The 24,586-nt window shown below is 52.9% G+C and overlaps 1 protein-coding gene across 2 annotated transcripts in view; it reads right to left on the bottom strand.

Moving 5' to 3' along the window:
- Positions 1 to 24,586, bottom strand: part of ACACA (acetyl-CoA carboxylase alpha) — a 104,899-nt gene that overhangs the window by 20,945 nt on the left and 59,368 nt on the right. For both annotated transcript variants that reach the window (XM_088536129.1, XM_088536136.1), the window contains 8 exons: positions 24,269 to 24,415; positions 15,641 to 15,910; positions 15,191 to 15,288; positions 14,327 to 14,447; positions 13,776 to 13,886; positions 3,774 to 3,917; positions 2,907 to 3,027; positions 336 to 432 (listed from right to left, as the gene is read on the bottom strand). In XM_088536129.1, the coding sequence (XP_088392255.1) occupies positions 336 to 432; positions 2,907 to 3,027; positions 3,774 to 3,917; positions 13,776 to 13,886; positions 14,327 to 14,447; positions 15,191 to 15,288; positions 15,641 to 15,910; positions 24,269 to 24,415 (1,109 nt within the window). The remainder of the gene's footprint in view (positions 1 to 335; positions 433 to 2,906; positions 3,028 to 3,773; positions 3,918 to 13,775; positions 13,887 to 14,326; positions 14,448 to 15,190; positions 15,289 to 15,640; positions 15,911 to 24,268; positions 24,416 to 24,586) is intronic.

The following is a 24,586-nucleotide window of genomic DNA, read 5'->3' as shown; positions in this document are numbered from 1 at the left end:
ACGGCCCTGCGAGCAGCACAGAGCACCCCAGCGTGTGACACTGCCGGGAAGACAACCAGCATGGGCCGTGGTGGGTGCGCGTTGAAAAAGGCTGCAAGTTGCTCCAAGTTCTTCTCTGCAGAGATTCTTGCACCTTGCTCTAGTTTTAGGTGAACTTCTCTTGCAAGCCAAGCGTAATTGCAAAAGAAGAAACTACGTAACCCACCCTAAATTATAGCAGAGCCACAATTTTTACCTACCTTCAACAGTTTCAAAAGGAGGTTCTAAAAAAAAAAGCGTAAAGCATCAATGACAACTTGATTTCTACAAAGGTTTAAAATTCTCTTAGAATTTACCTGGCTCTACCAACCACAACTGTCTGGGCCCAGGGCTGCATGATCTCGAGGAACGAGCCGTTGTCAAAGAAACCACTCAACCACTGGCCTTTCTGACCTACAGGGGAGGTGCAAAAAGAAAAGAAAAATGAGAAAAAACGTCAGAAGAGGGATGTGGGAGGGAGGGAAGGAAGAAGAAAATAGAATATAGAAAGAAGAATTGAAATTTGTTACAAGATGCCAACTGGAGAACTTGGCACTCTTTATTTATTTATTTTTAAACAGATTATAATACAAGGGAACATTAGACAGCTGAGCATTTGTCTGCCTTCAGCCATCATGTCTTATTTCATTTGCTAGTCTGCATAAAGACAGTCATTAATCAGCAAAAGCATCATTTATTGTTAAACGATGGGGTTCGGATAGCAGAGGGACTTTGCATGCTTAAAATAAATAACTCCATTTTTTTCAAGACACTACAAACATTTGTCAAAAGGCTGCAAAGTCATTAAAGATATTTTTCAAAACGCCTATTTCTATTTTAAAACTTAGCTCACAATTTTCTCTTGACTCTAGTCTTTTCTTTGAAGAAAAGAATGTTGAAGAAATTCAGGAATAAAATACAAAAGTTTTACACTATTTAATAACTAGACAGTACGTTGGAGTGTTCCACTAGGAAACCTGAAATAAAGTGCTGCAACAATGAAAATCTTGCTCTGTACGAGACACTGAAAGATGCTTTTCTCCCTGGACTAAAGCAAGCTCTAAGAGGCCCCGTGCTGGGCAGACCGGACCCTTGCTCTTGCCCAGAGAGGATGCCCATTCCTTAACACTTCCATGAAATCCAGTGCTCCTGCCCTCCATGCAGGAGGACCAAGGCAAGGAGGTTCCCAGTATTTCAGCTGGGTTTATCCTGCTGGGCGTGAAGCTCAGGGAATAAAAGCAAACAGGCTCTCCCAGGCCTGCCCCTTGGCACGGAGCTGCTGAGGGATGCTCTAATCTGAACAAGCACCTCTGCTTCTGCAAACCCAGGCCCAAAACCAATTAAAAGTGGAGATCCAAGAGAGCTAACCTCTGCTGACTTAAACAGGATGGAGAGTGTTTTATCAAGACCAAACTTGTAATTACTGTGTTCTACATTCCCTGCCTCTGTGGCCCCACTGTAAAATGTGACCATCCATTTCAAAATTATCTCTTTATCGTGAGCCCAAAGCTGATCGTTTAGATTCTGGCCTCGTGTCGAGCGTCAGTTTGAAGAATATCACGGCAATATCTCCTCTAATAAATGGCTTTAACTTTTCACCTAGGAGATATCTGCTTTAACTTATCACAGGGAATCATCTGCTTTCCTTAACGCTTCCACTAAATTAAAATCTGAAGTCACTCGATTTGGAAGCCAGTGTTAGCTGCACCCAGACAGCTGGATGAATTACTTGAGAGATGATGAAAAAATATTATCCAAAAACAGAAAACTTAGTTTATCACGAATCTCATTTTAGCCCCCCAAACTCATTAATAACAGCAGCATAATGGACACCCAGTCTGTGGCTTGTACATACACAGGCTGCAAAGCCCCAAACACATGTGGGGGGGACCACTGGTTTGCTGTATTTCTAACATAATTATTCTCCAAGATCTGCAGGAATACTGTGCGATTCCTTTGGGGTAAAAGCTTTTGTAGATACACTTTTCTTTGAACCATCACCCCCTAAAATCTATAAATGTTCTCGAGTACTCTTAGTATAAATGTTCTCAAGCACTCAGAATTTACATGCTGTTTTTGTATTTTATATTAAAGACTTAAAACTAATTACTTTATAGGTCTTAAAATAAAGACAGGTCAGATTCAAGCCTCAAAATATTACAGAAAAAGAATCCAGGTGCACAGGGTTAGCCACAAGGTCTCCTGGAAGGTCAGCCACAAACTTCCCACTCAAGCTGCACATTTTGGCCCACATGCTCCCTTGGATTCTCTTCATTAAAAGAACCGATTTCTAGAATTTCCAGAATCACTTGGTTATCCAAGGGCTTCCTAGTCTCTTTTCCCAAACAGTCTCAGAAGGAACTGAAATCCATTTGAAAGTCAGTGACACTCAAACTCGCCCGACCCTGAAAGACCTCAGTTCACCCCAACTGCTTCTGAGTTTTTCAGATTTTCACTTGACCCTTTCATGTCACCATCAAGTTCACTTTGTGAAGGCTGGTTTGCCAAATGCACCATCTTGTCTTAAGCCTATTTTACATATAGAAGCCACAGCTGTGTTGTTCTTTGTCCTTATTCACACTTGTCATTCTCCTGCGGCTACAGAGTTATAGTCTGTGTGAACAAGGTCTTGTTGGGAAAGGCTGCACCGTCCTGGGCCCTCGTCTTCTGGCAGGACCTCAGACCCACCTGAAACCGCCTCATTTGCTGAAGTGATTTGCTCAGTAGCTTTCCTCATTCTACCTATGCCATGGGCATCAACCGTACCAGAGTGCTATGAATGCCAAAATCACATCACTGACAAAATACTGACATAAAGTCTTGACAGATGAAGTGCTGACACAAACCCACGCGCTACTGCATGCCTTGGTCACTGAAGATCTACGTACTTGGGCTTGGGCGTCCAGCCAGCATCCAGCGGGGATCATAGGGAGTCTTTGTAGGAACAAACTCTATGGCTCTGTCTATTGGATCCTTGACTTTGAGGATAGGAACAGGGCTGTACACACTCTGAGGGAAAAAGAAAAACATTGAAGGAAGTTACTCTTCTATGTGGCTTTGCTCCAAACATCAGAAATCTAACAGGACCTGCTGCAGCCACCTTTCCTGCACAGGCCTGTGCCTGAGGGGTCCCAGCACCTCTGCAAGAACTCAGAGGAAGTGCCAAGGAGCTCCCTACAGTGCCACCAGCCTCCTGGGACACCTCCTGCCACGCAGTGTACTTCAGGTGCTCTTGAACTTCAGGCACCGCCAGCACCAGCCAGGGTTGCAATTTATTTTTTAAAGGTGGTCAGGCCACCTGACTATTCTCTGCACTCTTTCCTGAAGGAAGGTGACCTGTGTGTTCTCCTTGCTGCCTTCCTGGCTGCAGAGAAGCTTACACACATACATCAGCACTACAAATCACTGCCTCACAGAGGAACTTGGAGAATCTTTTCCATAAGAGACAATTATATAAAATCCTGCTGCCCAGATTAGCGAGCAGAGGATGCCAAAGGGGTGATGTGAAGGGGCACAAGGCAGTGCCAGGCTCCCCCTCGTCCCAGTTTCTCCAGCACCCCCAGGTAAGAGCTACTTGTGCATTTCAATACCATAATGTCCAACAGCCTTAATCACAACCCTAAACCATTTTGCTCCTTACAAGCACAGAAACCAGCCCCGGAAACACAGAGCTGGATGCACAACCCCCCAAACCTGGCTGTGAACAGAGTGACTAGAAGAGCTGACAGCATCACTATCGCAGAGCCAGAAACTACCTTTGGCATGTAGGAGAGCCACTGCAGAATGGTGTAGACTCCTTCAAAATCGTCACACACGGTGCCGTGCGTCACGCCGTTGTTGTGCATTATCTGGATGCCGCCCAGCTGGTTGTTGGAGGTATAAACCTCCCGTCCAAGCACCTTCCAAAAGAAACAAAAGGCAAATGGTTAGAAGGTGGCACATGGCAAGTAGGTCTGTGCAAACCTGTTCCTGCAGCAGCAGGGGACACTAAGGATGCAGCAGCCCCTCACGAGCCCTTTCCAAGCCCTGCACGTGGGAGTGAGCAGGGAATCTCATGGGAAACGCTGCAGCGAGGCCGGAGACGGCTCCGGGACTTGCCCTCCCTTCACCCACGGCGGAGCTGCGGGTGACCGAGTTTCCCGAGGCCTGACCCGTGCACAGGACGGGTCGGATGCTCCTATTTCCTCCCTTCCTGAGGCAGGGAAGGCCCGAGGCAGGGCAGGAAGGGCAGCGGAGCAACGTGGGGCGCCGCGAGCTCCTCGGAGGCACCTCCAGCACCCAGCTCTCCTGCTGGACTTCCAATCCTCTCGCGTGGCTCCTTCCCTCTCTGCGCCCGGCGCCGCGGCTCTTTTCTCATTCTCCTGCTGTCTCTTTCCATTTGCCCTCTCGCTGACTGATACACTGATCTCTCGGTCACTCGGCTTTCTGCTCCGCTGAGTCCATATTACTAATAACACCTCTGCCACGGCCAGTTTACCTCATGAAGGCAGGAGCACATCATTACAAAATAAACTCATAACTTTGACATTCTAGCAAATACATGCCGTTTGTTATTTTTACGGCCTGAGTCTTTCCACCAGACAGAGGGCATTACGTACCTGCTTCATTTAGATCTTAAACCCCCACAAACACACACACACCCCCCGGGCTGCCCCCGGGAGGCCGGAGCTTTCCGAGAAGGAGCGATGGAGGGATGGGGACGGCACCCACGTCCTCCCCGTGCAGCTCAGCTTGTCCACAGGGCTCCTGCTTGCGCGGTGCAGACCTCGACCCGTCCGATCCCCTGCTCGCAGGATGCTGGAGCCACCAAGGGTCCCCTCGGAGAGCCCGAGGGGCAGGAGTTGGGACCTCGCTCAGCAATTCCCGCGTCCCGACAGGCCCCTTGGCGCAGGGAGAGGTCGGCTCTCCCCTCCAAGCTCAAACACCTTCATCTTCCTCCGCAAGGATGGCAGTGTAGGTTTAGGTTCAGAGAGGAGGGAAAGCGCCGGCCTCCAGATGCCAGGCACGAGCCTGGCTAAATGCTCCCATAGAGGAAAATAAAAATAGAGAGGATTTAAACTCCGCATCTACAAACTAACGCGGATGTACGTACGTGCAAAACGGGCTCTGCTGCTGCTCATCGAGAGGCACCGCGGCCCGCGCCGCGCTCCAAGGCGCTCCGGCACCGCGGCCCGCTCCAAGGCGCTCCGGCACCGCGGCCCGCCCCAAGGCGCTCCGGCCGCACGCACGAGCCAAGGGCTCCCGAAGGACAGGCCAAGGGGCCAAGGAGCCCGTCCCCCTCGTCCCCCGGTGGGTGCCTGAGGCTAAAAGGCAGCCAAGGGGCAGCCAGCCCACAGACAAGGACTCTTCGGCTCCAGGGAAAATGAACGCGACAGCTCATCCATTCGGCCCTGCTAACCACCTCATCCCTGACCTGAGAGGACTACATTTTTAAAGGCTGACAAGTAATTCAATCTCCAATTAACAATTTTAAATGGTGCAATGCATACCGCTATATAAATGTTTCTGCAAGAAAATATCCAAGGGCGAAAGAGAACTCAGCTGCCGGAGGAGGGCAGAGGCGACGTGTCTGCAGCCGGAGGAGTCGGATGCTCCACACTCAGCACACGATGCCAGACGAGTTACACAGATGCTACAAACTCGTAAGAAAAAAGACTCGACCAGGAGCTGGGGAAAGGGTGAACCTAAAACCCTGAGAGATTTTTAAAGCCCAGATATATAGCACAAATATAACTGAACACTGGTAATATGTGACTCTGAATGGGGATGACCAGGGGCTTTCGCTGTGTCTTGTATCCGAGTTGCTGGTTAGTGGAGGGGTTTGCTGCAAACCTGGTACAACTGCAAACCTGGGTGGCTCAAAGGCGTCATCAGAGACGAGAGATGTGAAGAAGTGAGTGTGGAGGTCTTGAATGCCATTATGTAACATAAGGGCTGTTGTTATTCAGAGCATATCATGTGTTTATATCAAACGTGTCAGATTTTTATCCAAATAATTTCAATAATTGCAATTCCCATCCCACAATTTACACTGTCTGCTAGAAACCTGATGCAGAAAACGCCCATGCACACGCTGCAAACAGCCTAGTTTTCATAAACAGGCAGAAACGATCCGAACGGCCGTGTCACCGGAGAGCACAAGGCGGGAACCCGCAAGGTGCCCGTGGCCGAGGCTCCGCACGCCCCGTAGCGCCCGGTCCCTGCGCGCGCCGCGGCCCCATAGCACCCCGGGCCCTTCCCGCATTTCCAACCCCGGAGCGTGCGCAGCTCCTGGGCTTTTAATTTACGAGCGTTCGGTGGGGGACCCTTCTGACTGGGGAACATATTGGCTCGGTCTAATGCTTGGAGATTATTAAAGTCAGAGCTCTACTCCACTATCAAGTCTACAGATCTTTTATTTAGAAGATATGGTGCTCTAAATGCACAAAGAGCTCCCTGTCACCTTCACATTAAAGCCCCTAGTGCCTGGTAAATGGAATTATATAGCTGTCATCTCCTTTCCCCAAAGTTTTAAGAGTACAATGGGCTCATTTTTTCACACTCCATCCCAGCTTCAGAACTGAGAGACCTACTTTGTATTGATTTAAAGTCTCAGAAATAAATAAACCTGCTTCACCAATGTGATTCACAAGAAATTCATGATACACTATTGCATGATATATTTCAAGCTGTGGCTCCAGCTCTTTTTTCCTCGGGTGAGTGATGGGGGAGGCGGGAGGCAGGGGAGCTGGGGGGGCGGCGCAGCCCGTTAGTGGAGATGGCTCCTGACTGCAAATCCAGGAGCAGGTCTGGCTGCTGGAGCCTTCCCTGCTCCACCCTGGGGGGACCGGAGCGGGAAGGAGAGGCCCGAGCGGGAAGGAGAGACCCGAGCGGGAAGGAGAGACTTGCACCTTGCTTGGACGCAGCAGGGAAGACCGGCCCAAGGGACCCTGCAACAGGCAGTGCCACCTCTGCAGTGCCACCGGATGCTGCCGAGAGGAGAGAGGCTTTCCATCCTGCAAGAATCTACGGGAATTTTGGAAAAGGAAAATCCTCTTCTGGATTGCAGCGGAAAATCCAATTCTGCAATCTGAAGATCTGAACATATACGAGACAGAACTGAGGTGCTTGCTTCCAACATCTGAAATATTTTAGATATTATAAGTAAAAATTAATTTGGAATGAAAAGTCAGGTGGAAGGAAAAAAAAAATCATCAAAACTGGTCCTTTTTTTTCCTGAAGAGTTTCAGTTTCAATGAACTGGCATTTTCAAATGAAAAATGTCTTGTCAAAAGACTCCTGCCTAGCTCTCCTTCCGCGGTGCAGGGAGGCTGTGTGTTTTGCTCAAGGTCACTCCACCAGTCAGTGCTAAATCAAAAGGACTCAATATACTTTGCAAACTAAAATTACAGGCCCCTACTCTACATGCTCCAAACACTCATAAATCCCATGGGGCTCGGAGCAGGGTTCCCCTAATCCCGCCACCAGCCCTATAAACTCTAGTAATGATCTGGCTCCAGGATCCTTAGGGTTCTTGTTTTGGTCATTCTTCGAGTCCCCTCAACCCCTAGAGATCCCTCTGATCCAGGGATCCTCCAAGGCTCCAGTGCAGGTACCTCTCGCCAGGGCACTAACTTGTTCATTTTGCAGCATGGTTTGGGCTTAACCATGAGGTATCTTGACAACCTTCAACGTTGCTCCTGTAATTCCCACTTGAGAATGCAGATTGACAGAAAATTTCTCTACGATCACGGGGCAGAAGAGCCACAGGGAGGCCCTGCAGACACAAGAGCAGCACAGGAAACGTGGCCTGGGGACACAGGGCAGGGGAGGAGCAGGGATCCCGGGATTCCCGCCCTGGACAGGCTGCTCCAGCACCGGAGCCAGCCCGCCTGCAAAATCAGGCCCCGAAGGATCCCCGGGAACCGACACAATTCCTGTTACACCAAATACAGAGAGGTTTAAAAGACCCGGGAGTTTCCCTGGAAGGCACAGGGGGAAACGCAGAGAGGCAGAACATGAACCACGGTGCTGACCTCCTGTTTAGGAGGAATGAACATCCTGGCACAGGCGCCTTCCACACGGATAAACTGATCAAGATCCACATTAAAAACGATAGAAAGAGGGAAGGAAAAAAAAAGGCAACAAAAATCTATTAGACTTTCTTCCTTAAGCAAACATAAAGGGACGGATAGTGCCATGTCTGGAACATAAATCGTCTCTAATGGGAACAATACACAAATATCCCACTTAAGGAAAGGCAATGAAAGCCAAGGGGCAGCGATGGAGCCGGGTGTTTGTGTCTGGATTCCGGGCGCTCATCCCACCCGGAGCGACGGCCTCGGCGCCACCAGGAGCCACCGACCAGCACGGAGGGGCCGTAGGGGTCCCCGCAGAGCCCCGAGGCGCCTCGTGGCACCGCTCCTGCCCCGTGTCCCCGGCTGCCACCGCCCGAGCAGCCCCGTGTCCCCCGCCGGAGCGGTGACCTTGGCGAGCGGCACCGCCGGAGCGCTCCCAGAGCCAATTCCCGCCTGACATTTCCTGGGCCCCCTTTGATTAGCATTCTCAAACACATTGCACCCATACGTATCTTCCTAATAGTCTTGCTGTGCCACTACAGAAAGATTCATATCATGCATTAATAATTATAATGCTTCTTTGAATGACAGGGATGGCACTTGCTGTTCTAACTCACACGATTGCTCTCACATGATTGCTTTGATCTAATCCCAACACCGGAGTCATCTTGAGCAGATACTAAGCTACCCTGCCTGGAATCTCAAAAGAAGACCTTTCCCACATCCGTATTTCCTAGTAAACCCCCCAAAAGCATCTATCTTGCAGGGCCCTTTTTTTATTTTCCCATGCTGTGAAACTGGAGGCAGATATCACTGCCAGGGGCCCGGGCAGCCCTGCGAGCTGCAGACACAACCAGCACCCAGGAACGGCCACGCAGCGGCCAGGGAAGGGCGACGAGGGGCACCCAACAGGCACCACGCGGGGACCTCGCTCCTCCGGCCGCGCCGGGGATGATCCCGCAAAATTTGACCCCAGATTTCCACGAGTGGATCCACAAATCTCCACCAGCGCAGCGAGGTGTGATAACGGTCATTACAACTCAGGGCTGGATGCAAACTCCAAGGATACTCCCTTCTGGCCCTGTGCAAAGGGGCTGTTGGATTTTGAATGCAGACTGTCAGCGATCCTCACAGCAATTATGGTCTGTCGCATCAAGGAGCCCTCGGGGACGCGCTCACCGCGCACGGCGGCGGCTGCTCCGAGGAGACGCGCTGGGAAGGGCCGTGGGACGAGCGCCCGCACGTTGCACCGGCCATCGCCAAGCCCCGCTAAGAGCCAACCCCGCAAACACGGCCCAAGCGGTTCTGCAGGAGTATCTGCCACCCCGAAAAGCCACCAATTGGCCTTGTCACAAATAGCGCATTACTCATTTGGTACACCAGTTCCTGAGCCCTCCAAGCCTAAACTACTTAATACAAACTTCACAGAAACACTGCTTAAATCAGGATTGTTCTGGGAGCAAGGCTCCCCGGAGCTCAGCTGTGCGACAGAGCCCGCCCGTCCCCACCGCCTCCGCGCGCTCGACGCGCTGCAAACACCCCTGAGCGCAGCTTCGAGGCCCAAAGCGTCAGCAGGAAACAGCCAAACCCGTCTGGATCCAAAATGACACAGCCCAACCAGGGAGGCAGCTGGTTGCAGACTGGGAAACGAAGTCCAGAGTTCTGCTTTTTGACTCTGCTTTGAACATTTCGTGTTTTGGGGCTTTTGGACTGTTCGTCTTTACTGCCTCCTTCTCCACGTGGACATGGACTCCTGGCAGGTGACATTTGTCAAGCTCGTGCTTGGCACGCCAACTCTTTTCCAGTAGCTACGCTCCGAAAAGAACACTTTCCTTTTAGAGGAATACAAGGGAAGAGACACTTGAATGTTCCTGACAGTCTCTGTCGATTCTTTTGTCGAAGCACGGGGCAGACTCCAGCTGGCCAGGGATCATTTCCAAAATTACCAGCCCTATGAGGGCTTCTGATGGACAAGCAGCCAAGCCTGAAAGCATCCATCAGAAGCTGCATCCCCACCAACACACTCACCTAACACATGCAAAGAGAAACCTGGCACAGTGTGGCAGACAGCACCGGCTGCCCTGGGGATGCTGCAGACTCCCCTCTGCTCCCACATCCCCAGGACGAGGCCTGTGCACGGGCAGACACCCCAGCACTGGTGCATGGGCCCGCGGGCAGCAGCGGTCAGATCTACGTCGGGTTGTCCGGAGGTGAAGGGTCTATTGACGGATCAACTACCCAGCGAGGCCCCGTGCACGGGCGGGATACTTGCACCCTGCTAGAAGCTGAGAACAGCTTCTCCCGTGGGTGCATCTCGCAGCCCTTTGCTGGGGCACTCACGGCAGACCTTCCTCTGTGACGCCAGGACAAGCTCGATGCCCCGCGCTTCCCGGGAGCGGCGCGGAGCGGAAGCGGAGCGGGACCTGCAGTGCCATGGCCACTGGATGGACCTCAGGCCACCCCTGGGCTCCTCGCACACCACCGCGCACCCTGCGGTACAGGGAACCCGAGGAAGTGACGGCCGCTCCGGCTGTCCCGCGTCAGGCACAGAGAGGGTGACGGCTGCTCCCCAGCACCCAGGAAACAGCCGCTCAGGGGCCAGGCCGAGCGCGGGGAAGGGGGTGTTGCACGTCAGTGGCTGTTCCTGAGCATCTCTGCCAAAGCTGGGACCCCGAGGGGAAGGGAAAGCAGCCTGGATCCTTCGGGAAATCGTCATGGAAAGCCACCATTTGTTTACGTGAACAAAACAGTCTTAAAGATGGGATTTCTTTCAAATACAAAAGACCCGGAGGTGCAAACTAATTAAAATTAGGTCAGGAACAGGCTTGGGAAGACCCTTGTGAGGCCTGCAGTGAAAGGCAGCTCGGGAAGCGGGAGCCGCCAGCACCATGGGCCTGGGAGCGCAGGGCTTCCCAGCCCGCTTCCGAGGAAGGAGCTGAACCTGCTAGAGAGCAGCACGTCAGACCTCGTCGGACACCGCACACGTTGCACCCGTGACGAGGAACGGGAGCCGAGGGAGGCGGAAAAAAGGGGGAGGCAGGGAAAGTTAAAAAAAAATCTCTGCCTCAGCAAAAGTTTTCATTAAAATTTTAGACAAATGATCTCTGTGTCCTTCTCCCATGCTGCCTGGGGCTCCATGCTATTTCTATGCAAATAACAACCTCGTGGTTTATATCTTATTATTTCCACCGGAGCTGCGGCGACATGACCCGAGACGTGCGCGAGGCAGAGCCGGAGCGCGGGCGCGCGCCAGGCAGGGCCGGAGCAGGAGGCGCAGGGGCTGCTCGCTGGAGGGTGAAAAAATATTGTCAGGAGTGAGCGGCAAGAACAAAAAAAAATTGCAGGGATAACGTGTTTATTTCAGCCCCTCTCCCCATGTGAACCAGCACCTTTTAAAATTCATTGGGCATCAGGCGATCATGCACAATCCATCTGCTTTCACTTTATCATTTGCATTTCATGCCTCCTGGCTTTTGATGTGCTGATACTTTGATGCAGTCAGGAGACGCGCATTATCATTATTTCAATTTTCAGGGGGGTCAGCGGGCGCAGCACACGCGCGCGCACACGCTCACGGGAGAGGAATGAAATGTCATTTCCACCTCTCCACCCCCTGCTGAAATGCAACGGCGAAGACAAAAGGGGGACGGCGGCGGCGCGGGCGCCCGCGCGGAGCGGCGGCCCCGGCGGAGAGCGGCGCGCGAGGTGCCGGAGCCCTCCCGGCCCCGCGCCGCGAACAAAGACAGTTTGACCACGCGCCGAGGGGACCTTGTGCAGCTCTCGTGCAGCCTCCTCCTCGCACCCGGCGAGGAGCCCTCGGCGCGCCGGGATCGGGGCTCCGGCGGCGCGACGCTCCGCACCGACGCTCCGCGCCGACGCAGCGGTGCCCGGCAGCAGCCGGCGTGCGGCTCCGCAGCCCCGGAGCCAACACGGGCTGTGGCTAAAAGCCCCCTGACCTTGGGCTCATCCTCCCAGGGAGAGGCTGCTGCCAGCTTTGGGCAGCTGGACCCTTCCCTCTACACCTGCCCTCTGGGGCTGGCTCTAATGACAACCAGCAAGAGCAGCCACGGAGCTGCGGGCACATCGCATTTGCTACAGTCTCCTCCGTGCCCTCTGTATATTAAAAAGAATCCCATACGCCATAAGAAAGAAAAAGAATCAAACAACTTTGTACAAAAGCATATTCCCCGAGGCCTAACATCTTTGCCACTTCACAAGGAAAAGCCAAAGGAAGATTGGCAGGCAACCGTGTTAGAAAATATTCACTTTGTTTTGAGACGGGGTAGCAGCTTCCACGTATTCATGTGGGGTTGGCCGGGATCTCCACCCAAGACCCTCTCAGTCCCGGGTTTTGTACCGACCCGATGAGAAGTGCTGACCTTGCTGCACATCCCACCCAGCACAAGCACGGCTCCCTCGCTCCACAGGGAAAAACACAGCAGGGTTCCACCACAGGACCCTTCTGCAGTCTTACTCATGCTTCAGATCTCAAGTGAGTGAGTTTGGCCATGTCACACGGGCCCCAGAGCTCATTTCTCTACATGAGACTAGCTTCGGGACACAGTCATAGCTGGAGGCACCCAAGGAGGGCTGAACATAAGTGCAGGGATGGAAAACTGAAGAGCACAAGAGGCAGCAAGCGACATGCCCGGCCTCGCGGCGCGTGCAGGGCTCTCCCTCCGAGCCGGGCCTGGGCTGCAGGCCCCTTGCTGGGGAAGCTGCACCAGGGTCCTCCCCTGCCCGAACTTTAGTGACCACATCCATGTGGCTGTGGGGAGGGTGCACTTGGCCCTGCCGAAGCCCCTGCGATGGGATAAATCCCCCCAGAAAGCACATCCTCCTGCCCGCTGACAGGGGCTTCATTTAGACACCTAAATGCCTCAAATTAAGAGAGATTAATCAAACATTCACTCCAAGGGTAGAGAAAGCAGTTGGACCTGGAAAGGGGAGGGTAGGGGAGGACTAACCGCCCTGCCCTGCCATCTGGGGAGCTCCGCAGGGCCCCGTCCCCACCAATGACAGCTGGAAGCAGGCAACACACTCCGCTTCAGCAAGCACTGCACTGACTCAACACCTCTCCAAAGCCTGAATCCTCAAGCGCCTCCTCCCCTCCCATGGAGGCAGGCGTGGGATGTGCCTAAGAGATCGAACCGGGGGCGCCGCGGCCTGCACGGAACGGGATCACTGCTCCCTTCTCCGCAGAGCCCCTTTCTGCAATGGAATAATCCGGCATGGGGCGAGTTCCCTTTTACGTGTCTCCTCGAGGCGCAGCGCGCGCTCGAGCCCAGGGCTACCGGCCAGGAGCAGCAGCCCCGAGGCTAACGGGCAGCCCTGGAAAACCGCCCTGGGCGAGGCAGGAAGAGCCACGAGTTTCCGTGGAGCCGGCGCGGCTCTCCCTGCCCCTCGGCCGAGGTTCCCAGCCGGCGGCAGCGCCCTGGCTCTCAGCACCCCGCTCTCCAGAGGAAAGGAGCTGCACAAAAGGACAGCACGAGCAGGGCAGTGTCCCCAGCACTGCCCCGCGCCGCAGCAGAGCGACGGCTGCTCTCAGTTTCTGCACCCCGCCGGCTCCGCGGCTTTTCCGTCAGCCGACGGCAAGGTGCCCACGCGCCGCGGCACACGCGGCGGCGGCGCTCCACAAACACCAACTCAACCAAACACAGCAGAGCTCTTCAGACTGGAATCACAAACGTAAAAACTTACTTTGTTGAGGGCTCCGCAGCCGGTCAGGATTATGTGCGAGTTCTCAACCTGGATGGTCCTCTGCCCAAGCCGAACAAGGTAGGCCCCAATCCCAATAGCCCGACAGGTTACCTAAGGAAAAAGAAACAATACACACACCTGATTTGTCCTATCCCACATCCAAAACCTAGCAATTCAAATGTCTCGACAAAACCAGTCCATCTTTGTATTACACGGCTGCAAAAACTACCTCTCCTTGCAAAACTCCTCCTGTTCTTTGTAAAGCAAAGTATCTGATAATGTTATGTATTTTATTTCAAAGAGGAGGAGCAGCAGCTTAGAGACAGAGCAAACAGGAAATCAAATGACTGCTTTCCAAAGGTGCTTTAAATTTAGTCTGGAACAGATCCAGACCTGTAACGGTGCAAACAGTGCTGCTCAGAGTCAATGGGGATGAGCCAATTTACATCATCAAAAAGTCTGATCCCAGACGTATCTCTTGGATTTCACTGCAAGATTTTCAGCTGAAACAGATGATGCAGTTTGAAGAATAGAAAGCAGAGGGGGATTACCAGATTGATGGTGATAATACTCTCATAGGCTAAAGACGATTCTCCAGCAATCATGCCAGATCCTCTGAGGTTCTCAATTCCAAGTCCGTCTTCCTTCCCGATAATATCTGTTATCTTGTACCTGAGGGAGACACATACAGCCTTTGAGTCACAAGGTCCAGTGATTTGCTGAATCAGTTTGCTACCAAGAAAATGAGAAGTGACTAAATATCATTAAGGCTCCAAAGACTAATGTGCATAATCCGCGGGCAGGACCATACACGGGCTGGTTCTGCACCTTGCTGAACCACGGAGCAGCCCTGCAAAGAGGCAAGGCCAAGGGAGAGGGAGGCCCGTGAGCAGTGCTCCTCTGCCATTCCCATGGGATGTGAGGAGCAGAGGGATCACAGACCAAAGGGTAAGGGAGGAAGAGAGGGCAGCCAAAAGGAAAAAAAAAAAAAAGGATACGACATTATAATTAGGTTCTTACCTTTTCTTCACTTTCTTCTTTCACATCTCTTCCCCAGGCCTGTCCCTTCTCACTGAGCTCTCCCAGACTGGCCTCTGTCTTTTCCCCTAGGCCCTTGCTAAGTGCAGTGCTCCTGCCTGCACTGAGGTGCTCCACTGAAGGGGGGCACAGCCCGTGTCCCCACAAGCCTTTTGCTCCTTCAGAGCTTGCCAGACTCCAAACTAGTGGCCTGCTCCTTCCCGAGGCACCCTGGCATCTCCATGGGTCCTAATTACGGGTTGGAGCCGGGAAGACACAAGTGCCTGGAGCAGATGTGTGTGTGGAAAACTGTATGCTGTGACCCAGGCCAGTGCAACCACACACCCCTTGTCCCAAGGACAAACAGGAAGGTTTTCCTTCGGAGCAGCTGCGCTTACCTGGACTCTCCATTGTCCTCCACGTGCTCACAGTGGACTGAGTTCAAGGCACTGACTTTCTTATAGTCTTGAGGAGTCAGGTACAAGTATTTGTATCCCTGCAGGGAAAAACAGTACATTTATTCTCATCTGTAGTCCCTTCCAGACTTCCAACAACCCCTTCCAAAAAAGGAGAGCTTCAAGGGGGCAGAATTTAATCCCAGAGAGTGGCAAGGACGTCCTTCCTCAGCACCAGGGCTCTAGCTGAGGCTAGTGAAACCTGGGGTTCTTTCATCATTTATGGCCTATTCATTTTGGGGACCAGTTCAGCTGCCTGGGAGACCTCATACCAAGGAGAATTTGGTCCCAGTGGTCTGGCAAATACATAGCCCACCTGTATTAAAGCAGCTTGTGTAAAAATAAACGATCTTTTGTGCCCTAGCTTCACCTCTGATTCTAGTGTCTCCTTACTTTGTACGGGTCATCCGGGTCTTCCCAGGCCACGTGGAACATGTGCCGAATCTCCTCAGCCAAACCGATCCTGGCTCCGCTGTTGGCGGCCACGTAGATACGGGGAATACCGTGCGTGCGAGCGAGCTCCGAAGCCCTCAGGAACAGCACGTCCTCCTGAGGCCCGAAAGAGCCTATTCGGTAGGTAATGTCGTTGCCAATGACAATGATATCTCGGCCATCTGGATACTCGGGTGTTTTGAGAGTCATTTTCCAGGCCACCATGCCAATCTGCAATTAAAAAGCAGATAAAAGATAGAAGAAATAAATAGTAGAACCATACGTTTAAGTGGTGCAAGAGGGAAGCAAGGCCGGCGCGTTCTGCCTGCACGCGCTGCCCCTCGTCTGCAGGGCCCTGCAGGGCCAAGGGCCGGGCCGGGCCGGGCCGCGTGCCCCCGCCGCGGCGTGTCCTCCCTCCGTGCCTCCTTCCTGCCCAAGCTCTCCCGTTATCCATTCAGGGACTTGTCTCAGGTCCAAACACGCTCTGCAAACGCCCTGCGTGCTGCTTTTATTCCGTGCAGCGGGAACGCAGGGCTAGGCTGGATCTTATGCTCTACTGGAGGCTTGACCATCTGTTTCAGCTGCCTGGCTGATCACTGCAGAACCTCATTACACCAGTTCTCCCTCAACTACCCTTATTTTAATAACCCTTTTAACTACCTCATTTTTTTCTGTCCTTTCCTTCAGGTTCTCCTCCCAAATAGCGCAGCAGCTTCCTCCCAGCCCCACCTGGGTGAGCAGTGCTTTAGCTGCCTCTCTTCCTTTTCTCTGTAAATCACTCGCTGATCTCTCCTGGCCCTCCTTATGGGGACGAGCAACACCCGTGCCCTGCGCCCGCCGCGTCCTCGGCTCCGCACGAGGAGGGACCAGGGCGGAATGCCACTAACAGACGGGAATCGCAGCAGCCCCAGAGCACCCATGCATCACCCAGGCTCAGCAGCCCCAGGAGCACAAGCTCCAAGGCCACATTCCTCAAGCCGAGGCGCTCGGCACGGGAGCGGGACAGGCTGGAGCAGGGGGAGAAGCAGCAGACAGACAGGTGCTATTTAATCCAGATCAAAATGGCACAACGTGCAGGTGAGATCCAATCAGCATCTGCAATAGGATACACCATAACGGACTCATTAAAAAAATAAGATGACAGAGGAATTAATCACAGGACCACTGGAAGTAAAGCAGGCAGCAATCCAAAAGTATTAGAGCTGGCCACGGACAGATCCTTCCCTTGCACCTCCTGGGAGCTGCGCGGGCGAGCGGGACGACGGCAGCTCGCTGGGCTTGCCTTCGCCCAGGGCTGTTTGCAGCGCTGCAAAGGATGAATTTGTTTGTTTGCTTTTGAATGTTTGCAGATTTACAGTTACATCTCAGCAGAGCTCGGGAGTGAGAGATCCTGCAGCACTTCTAGAGACAGAACCATAAATCCCCCAAGCTCAAAAGGCTTCGTTAGAGCACCAGAATCATTGCAAAATGAAAGGGTTAGTTTTAACACAGTACAAGTGGATGCAGCTGGCGGCCAGGCGCAGGCGAAAGGCTCCTCAAAGACACCAGGGGTGACACAGAAAACCCGTCCAGAGCCTGAGAGGGCAACCTCGTGGATCCCAAACAGAGCCAGAGGGCCTCCTGGGGCTCTTCTATTACAGGGCTTTCACAGGAGGAAAAAAAAGAGGAAAAAAAAGTGTGGAAGAAAAGGACAAGAAAGGAAAGTTTCCTCCTTCCAATCTCACTGTTACATGGAGAGAGAGATGCCAAAGGCTGGATATCAAATGTCCATGCCTGGGACCCAGTGCTGGGCAGGCTGCTCGTAATGAGGAACAGCAGATTGAAGAGCTCTGCAAATCCCCAGGCCAAGGCTCCCAGCCGAGCTCTAGGAAACGGGGAGCCCATCGGCTCCCCAACACCCACTGCACTCACAGCCCTGCTGTATTTTGCAGGTTTATTTTTCTCTGCCATTACTGATCCCAGCCTCAGGGAACAACCGCAGCTCCTGGTAGAAATCCCAAGGGAACGGGGGAGCGTTCTCCCTCCGAGCGCGCCGCGGGGCGGCGCAGAAGGAGCCTCCCCCGTAGGGCAGCCCCGCGCAGCCACTCCGATGCCGCCGCTCCGGCTGGGCAGCGCCGCAGCAGGACCACGAGCGCCACGAGCGCGCGGAGGGACGCCCGGCTCTGCCCTCGCCGGAGCCTGCCCTGCTGCAAGGGGCGTGCAGGGAACGGCGGGACGGGCACGCGGGCACCACGGCACCGAGCGCCCACGCGGGCGCCCTCGGCACACGGGATGCAGCGCCCGCGCGCTTCCCGGCAGCTTCCCGGCACCTTCTCCTCCGTTTCATCCACTTGTTGATTTCTGACATCAGTGCAAACACACCCATTCTCCAAACACTCCCTATTGAGAAAACTCAAACCAGGGCACAAGTCCCCATTTAGCTGGGGGGACTGCACTTCCTCTACACCGCACAATCACTTCCCCTTATTAGAACGGGAAAAAATATTTAGCCAAGGCACAGGCACTACAAACTCTTGAAAACACTCAGTACCTGATAAATGTGATGCAATCAGATGCACTTTAAAGAAAGGAAGAAATTGAAGTGCACCATTGCAGTAATTTGTGTGCCTTTCTGCAGCCCCAGTACATACTATATTTTGTGCCATTTATCCAGTAATAAAAATCACAGGGCGGGCACAGCTCAGGGTCTTTTTTTTTTCCCCCAGAACAATGTGGATTCTGCTTAAATTTATGGGTGGTGGAGGATAGCTTTCTATTTCAGAAAAAAAAAAAAGTGATGAGATTTTTAAGTTAACGGCGGCATGCCAAAAAAGGGAGAGTTCACAGGTTAATTAGACGGGCTGAGCTAATCACCTCAGAGCACTGCCAGAACAATGATGGGCGCTGGAAGCGGCAGCGGGTTCAAGCAGGCTCCTTCCAAGAGGCAGCGCAGGCTGGAAGTGCTTCTCGCTGCAGCTCTATTCCCAGCAGCTCCCGGAATGAAGGAGGGAGGGAGAAAAAAAAATAAAAGCCAGAACCGTCTTATTTAACTGTTTTTATGTTGGCAAAATGATTTGTGCCACAGTATTTCCATAAGAAGTGGGACCATTATTCTCCTGTAGGAACACATTTGGTTTGAGAAGTATCACTGGACAGAACGTGAAAATCAAAGCAGATGAATTATTCACAGCCTCCGATCAGAAGTGATCATTATTTCTGATGTTCCAAACTGTGATTAGGATTCAGCGCTCAGATGTCATTTGCTCCCTGAATAACACCAGCAATGCAGAATAGCATGACAGACATATATTACACACAAGTTTTATATATATAATTTTATACACACCTTCTCCCACTAGATCTTTGGCTTAATGTAACCATTAACAGATAGTAAAAACAGGATATTAACCAACGTTCGTTTTCATGGCACTCATAAACGCCATTAGTTTGACACACAGTGTCAACACTAATCATGGCCTAAAATTAACACCAAAATTGACTTCAACATTAATTGCACTATCGATGTGAGCAGTAATACACACAGTGATGCAGCTACAAATTGACTGCTAGTGGCAGCCAGGGCTGCTGACAAGAGGCACGAAGGGAAGGGAAGGGAGCGCGGCCGCCTCCGCTCGCAGGGAGCATCTCAGCCCCTTCCCAGCCCTTCCGTGATCCTGGAGAAGGGCAGCGGGAACAAAATCCCATGCAACTCAAGAGGTTTGTTCTGTGCAGCAGCTGCATTTGAGCCACTTGTGTTATTTTATTCTGCTTCCTTTTGAACGAGGATGATGTTTGAGCCGAGGTGCTTTATATCGTGCTTTATTTTATTTATTTATTTCCGAATTTGGAAACCTGAACGTGGGGGTCTCGATGCCTAAGCAGAGCAACTCAAGAAAGGCTTCGATAACCCCGACCAAAAAAATGGCCTGTTCCCATTCTATTGCATCTGTATAGCACACGTGAAGAAAACATTTACATGTGGGTATTTACTTCATGCAGAAATTATAATAAGAAAGGAAATGCAACAGCTTGCAGAGTGCAGCACGCGCATCCTGGAAATGCCACCGCCGAACAGGAGCGAAACGCGGCTCCCCCCTTCCAGCCCCGGGAAGGGACGTCCCTCTCGCAGGGCTGTGCCCGATTCCAGAGCCGAACTCGTGTCCCCGGGCTCTGCAGACGCCGACCTCTCCTGGAGCACGGGCAGCGCAGAGCCAGCAGCACGCTGCAGCACTGCCCCGGTGCAGCCGAAACGCCGCGAGCGCCGCGGACCCGCTCCCTGCACACCGCCACCCCGCAGTGACACTGAGTGTTCCGGGCACAGGAGCAGGAAAAAAGACAGAAAATGGGCTTGCAGCGACGCGAGGGGCCGCTCTGCTCTCCCCTGTTAGATCCCCCTGTCAGCAGCGCGCGCAGCCGGCGCTAACCAGCGCGCCCCGGCCCCGCGCGGTGACATCCGAGCAGCCCGTCCACAGCGGCTGAGATGACCCTGCCGAAGCAGGAGCACCTCGGGAATTGCACCCGGAGCCTTTCGGATGAGGAGGCACTGCTTGTCGTGCGGCACAAAGAGTTTTCCAGCTTCCCTGTTATTTAAACCCGTTCCTACTGCCATGAGAGCCTTCGGGTCAGGATTGCTCCTCAGCTCATCATGGAGACTGGGGAATATGAAGCGAAATTCCTGCTTTTCACAAATGGGGGAGGAGAAGAGGCGGAGGGAGGGATGCAGGGACGTGTCAGAGCCGCACGCCAGCTCCCACGCTTGGCAAACGGGCACCCGCTGCCCTTCCCCAGGCCTTCCCCACCGCCTCGCTGATGTTTCAATACCCAGGCCTGTCACAACACGTGGAACATGGGTGACAAAGCGGAACCGCGGCTCGGCCACCAAGCTCCACGGCACCAGCTCCACCAGCCGGTGCGTGCGGTGCCGGGCTGAGGATCCCTGGCCACCCTGAACGGCACCAGTCAGAGCTCCCGCGGCCACGAGCACAGGGACCCCGGAGGCTCCAGCTCCCATCGCCTAGTTCTGCACCTCGCGCTGCTGGGAAGGAAAAACTGTGACATCTAGTGCCAACATGGGAAATTACATGTGTGACCTGGGCAGTGCCCCGAGGAGATGGAAGGAACGCGGGTGCTGCTGCGGGGCTCCCGCTCCCTCCTCTCCTTGACGATCAGTTGGGTCCCACCAGCCAATGGTGCTGTCCTCGGGCTAAAGGACCACGGTAAGCTTTAGTCTAACGTATAAAGAGCTACAGAAGGAAACACCAGAACGCCCAGCTAAAGAACGGCACATTATATGAGGCTGAGAAAATCACCTTTTTACATTACAATTGCAGCTAACACGTTAGTTTTCTGAGCAAAGCCACCTCCGATGGGTATTTGGAGAGGGCGGCGCTACCCTGCAGGCCAGGCCTCGGAGCTGCTGCAAGGAGCCCCGGTGACCGCCGCGAGTCGCCGCGTGCCCCGCGCCACCCCGTCCGCGTTCCCCTGCTCCGACCCTTCCCAGGTCTCCTACATCCCACGGCCGGGGAGAACACGCAGAGCTCCCCCGGGGCCTGCGCTTATTGGGAAAAGATTTAATGAGCAGGTACACTAAGAGCCTTGGGGTATAACCTAACCAGGAACAGGCAGGGAGACCAACCTTAAACGCTCTCCTTAACGCCACGCAGGAACCAAGGCTGCTGTTTGTGATCCTCTGCAGGTGTTTTTCGTGTGCAACCTCCCACGTTTCAATGGCCTGTGCTTACCCAAAGAGCCAGCTCGGACACGGGCTGAGCGTGGTCCTCGCGCTGCGTCACTCCCCCCACGCTCGCAATTGTACATTAAATTATGCCCCACTTGTCCCGGACTCTTTATTTGGTACCGCACTCAGGCTCATTAGAAGGGAGCTGTTGACTGAGTTTTCTGATAAAACACCGTCTTCTTCAGCTCCCTTATGTACCTACCGGTTCTGAAAACTGTTTACAAACTGCTTTTAACTTCCCACTGCTGTGCGGCCCGTCCTGCAGCGAGGGCTGCCCTAGGGCCGCGCGGGCGCAGACGGAGCGCGCGCAGGAGGCTCGGAGCGCCCACACCGCGAGGAGAGAGAGCGCCCGGAGCCGGGACGCAGCTCCGGAGCACCAACCCCAGCAGGCAGCCCCAGCAGCTCCAGGGCCTGCAGCCCAAGCAAGGAGCAAACGGGTTGCAGGAAAGGGAGCTGCGCAGCCGAGCGCGCCGGCGACGGCTCCTGTGCTCTGCGGGGCACGAGAGCCGCGTGGCCACGAGACGCAGGATCCTCCGCTCAGAGGAAGTCAGCACCGTCTAGGAGTAGAGAGCAAGTTATATTTCCATGGCCCATTAAGTCCGTGCCGTCGCTGCCGAGGCCGCTAGCAAAGACATGATTCTGCCAAAGGAGGTGGGAGCTCCACGAAGCGCCCGCAAGCTCAGGGGAGAAACCCCTCGAGGGTGGGAAGGTTCTCGAGACCTCCTGACACCCAGGAACCCGCTGGAAACCTTGCACAGGCTTTCCTGAAAGCACATGTAGCATAATATCTGGCACTAAGTTAACAACAATATATTCAAGTATATTCAAAAGCTGTCTAGGTTATCCTCACACCACTCCAAAGCAGGGCCACCTTTCCAGGCGACACAACCCAATCAAGACACAACCCAACTGAGGCAGTGGAGACCCCCAAGGAAGGTGACCAAGAAAGCGGCTGCAAAACCCAGGAGAGGCTGGGCCTCCTGTGGGACCTGGCATCTCTCCTCAGCAAGGCTTACAGCATTCTGAAGTCAAATAGAGCTATTATCCGAGGACAAAACTCTTCCTTAACCAATTCACACAAGCCTAGAGCGCCAACAAAACCCATGTGCTGTATTTTGAGAACGGTTCTCCATTGCAGCACGGAAGCAGCACTGAACCGAACAGCTCTTCTCCTCGTGGCTTGGCCCCTCTTCCTGCGCAGCGCTCCCAGCTCCTGCCACGTAGATGGATTGCTGCAAGGGACCTTGCTCCCAGCAGACAGGACGCTGTATTTTTCTGCCCAGACGCTGTGCAGACTGATTCTCAGGAACAGTAGAATGAATCCATTTAGAGCCTAACAAAGAAACCGCTTACGCTCTGGGTTTACCCTGCTCCTTCCCTCCCTACTCCCTCAGCCACCTTCTTTGGTTGAGAGAAACCCAAGCGCAGGTTTGTCACAAATTTCTTTCCTCAGCTTTCCTCGGCACCTTCCGCGTCCGCTGCGCCTGCTCTGGGCTTCACAGCAGCTGGAATTTCACCTCCACGGCCTCCACCCTCGCTTCGCTTTGGGATGTCGTTACGAAGCAGCCCAAAATCTGCCCTATGTTTCCATGAGAGTTCACCTTCAGTGAACAGGCAGCAACGCGTGGGGAGGCCCGTTGGACTCCGGGATTGTCCGTCTGTCTGTCCATAGCTCAGCCCTGCGGCACAGCAGCCCTGCATTCAGCAGCACCAGCCAATGGCACATACCTGGTTTGCACAGCTAAGTCTGCCAAGGGTTAAAATAAACTCCTAATTTTTTTTGGTGGTCTTGGGTACAGAATCTGTTCTAATAAGACTATTTGTATTCATACTGGCAGAGTAAACACTACATGTTCATGCCCAGGCAGCTCTGTGCTTGTAATTTCAGCCAGAACAGCGCTCCGTCCCTGAGGGACTTTGCTATTTCCCCAGCCGCCGCCCGCTCAAGCGCTGAACGAGCGGAGGGAGAGAGAAGGATGATGGCAGGGGCCGGCCCGCGCGCCCGGTGCGGCAGCGGGGCTCGTTCCAGCTTTCATTACACCAGTTAAAACATTCCTGCCACGGGCCCGGCACAGGCAGGGGAAGCACTGCTCACCCAATCACCTCTCACCAATTAGGCTCAATTTGAAAAAAAAATATATTCAAAACCTTCTCCTGACATCGCAGTCAACAGCGATGAACCCCCCTGCCTCTGCTCATTGCTATGCCTAGTGTTTCTGAAATAAGAAGAGAGCTTTTGCCAGTCCTGGGTTATATATCTAGTAAAAGGGACCAATAGTTCAGTGATGCCAAGAAAAAAAAAATGACACCCCTCCTTATAACTGTTCACATTTAAATAGCTGGAAAAGAAATATCCAGCTTGGACAAAAACCAACCATCCCCTGCACCCAACCACCCTCTGCACCCACTGTTCACACAGCGCCAGGGCGCTCCGCACCGCACGCTCAGTATTGAAATGCAAAGCATAACATCGGGGTTCCTTTTTTTATTTTTTTCCCCCTCTTTTTCTTTAAGCAAATGAAAACATTTCTATTTATTCTTGTAAAACATGTTTTGTACAAATATAAACCCTGGCTATCTGGAATAGCTGAATGAGCACTTTTTAATTATGAAGGAAAAAAATAGCATAGGAAAGGGTTTGAAATGGAATCATCATTTACTATGGAGGTTAAAATACCCATTGTATGGAAGGTATTAATTTTTAATGAAACAAAAATCTCATTTTCAAGAGAGATTTCATCTATGAAAGACTGAATGAATAGATTTTGTGCCTGGCTTGGTAAATTTTCATTACAATTGTCAAAGCCACTCCAAGACACAACATCCTGCAGGACACGGAAAGAAAAGTAGTGTGAAAAGAAAGTGTAACTTGCCTCATTGCCTCCCGGGAGCCTGTTCATGTGCACCAGCTGGCCCTGGTCATCCAGCACCAGCTCCGTATACGTCAGGATGTCGGAGGGCAGCGGCAGCGTGGGCAGGAATGCATGTTCATTCATGGAGTTCCAGAGCTTAATCAGAGACTGGAGGATGAAGAGAGAAACTCCTGTCAGGAATATCAGCTGCAAATATTTTTTATTCAACTCATTGTGACTTAATACGCAAGACAGAACACTTGCTCTGCAATCTCCCCCCAACAATTTGGCTGATAATATTCAGTGGACTCCATTTATATTGGAACTTAAACTACGAAA

The sequence above is a fragment of the Tinamus guttatus genome, unplaced genomic scaffold (assembly GCF_059628265.1).
Source record: "Tinamus guttatus ecotype Peru unplaced genomic scaffold, ASM5962826v1 Tinamus_guttatus_pri_ptg000043l, whole genome shotgun sequence".
Classification (NCBI taxonomy): Eukaryota; Metazoa; Chordata; class Aves; order Tinamiformes; family Tinamidae; genus Tinamus; species Tinamus guttatus.
Note: the sequence above shows the minus strand (reverse complement) of the source record. Positions and strands in the feature narration are given on the sequence as shown.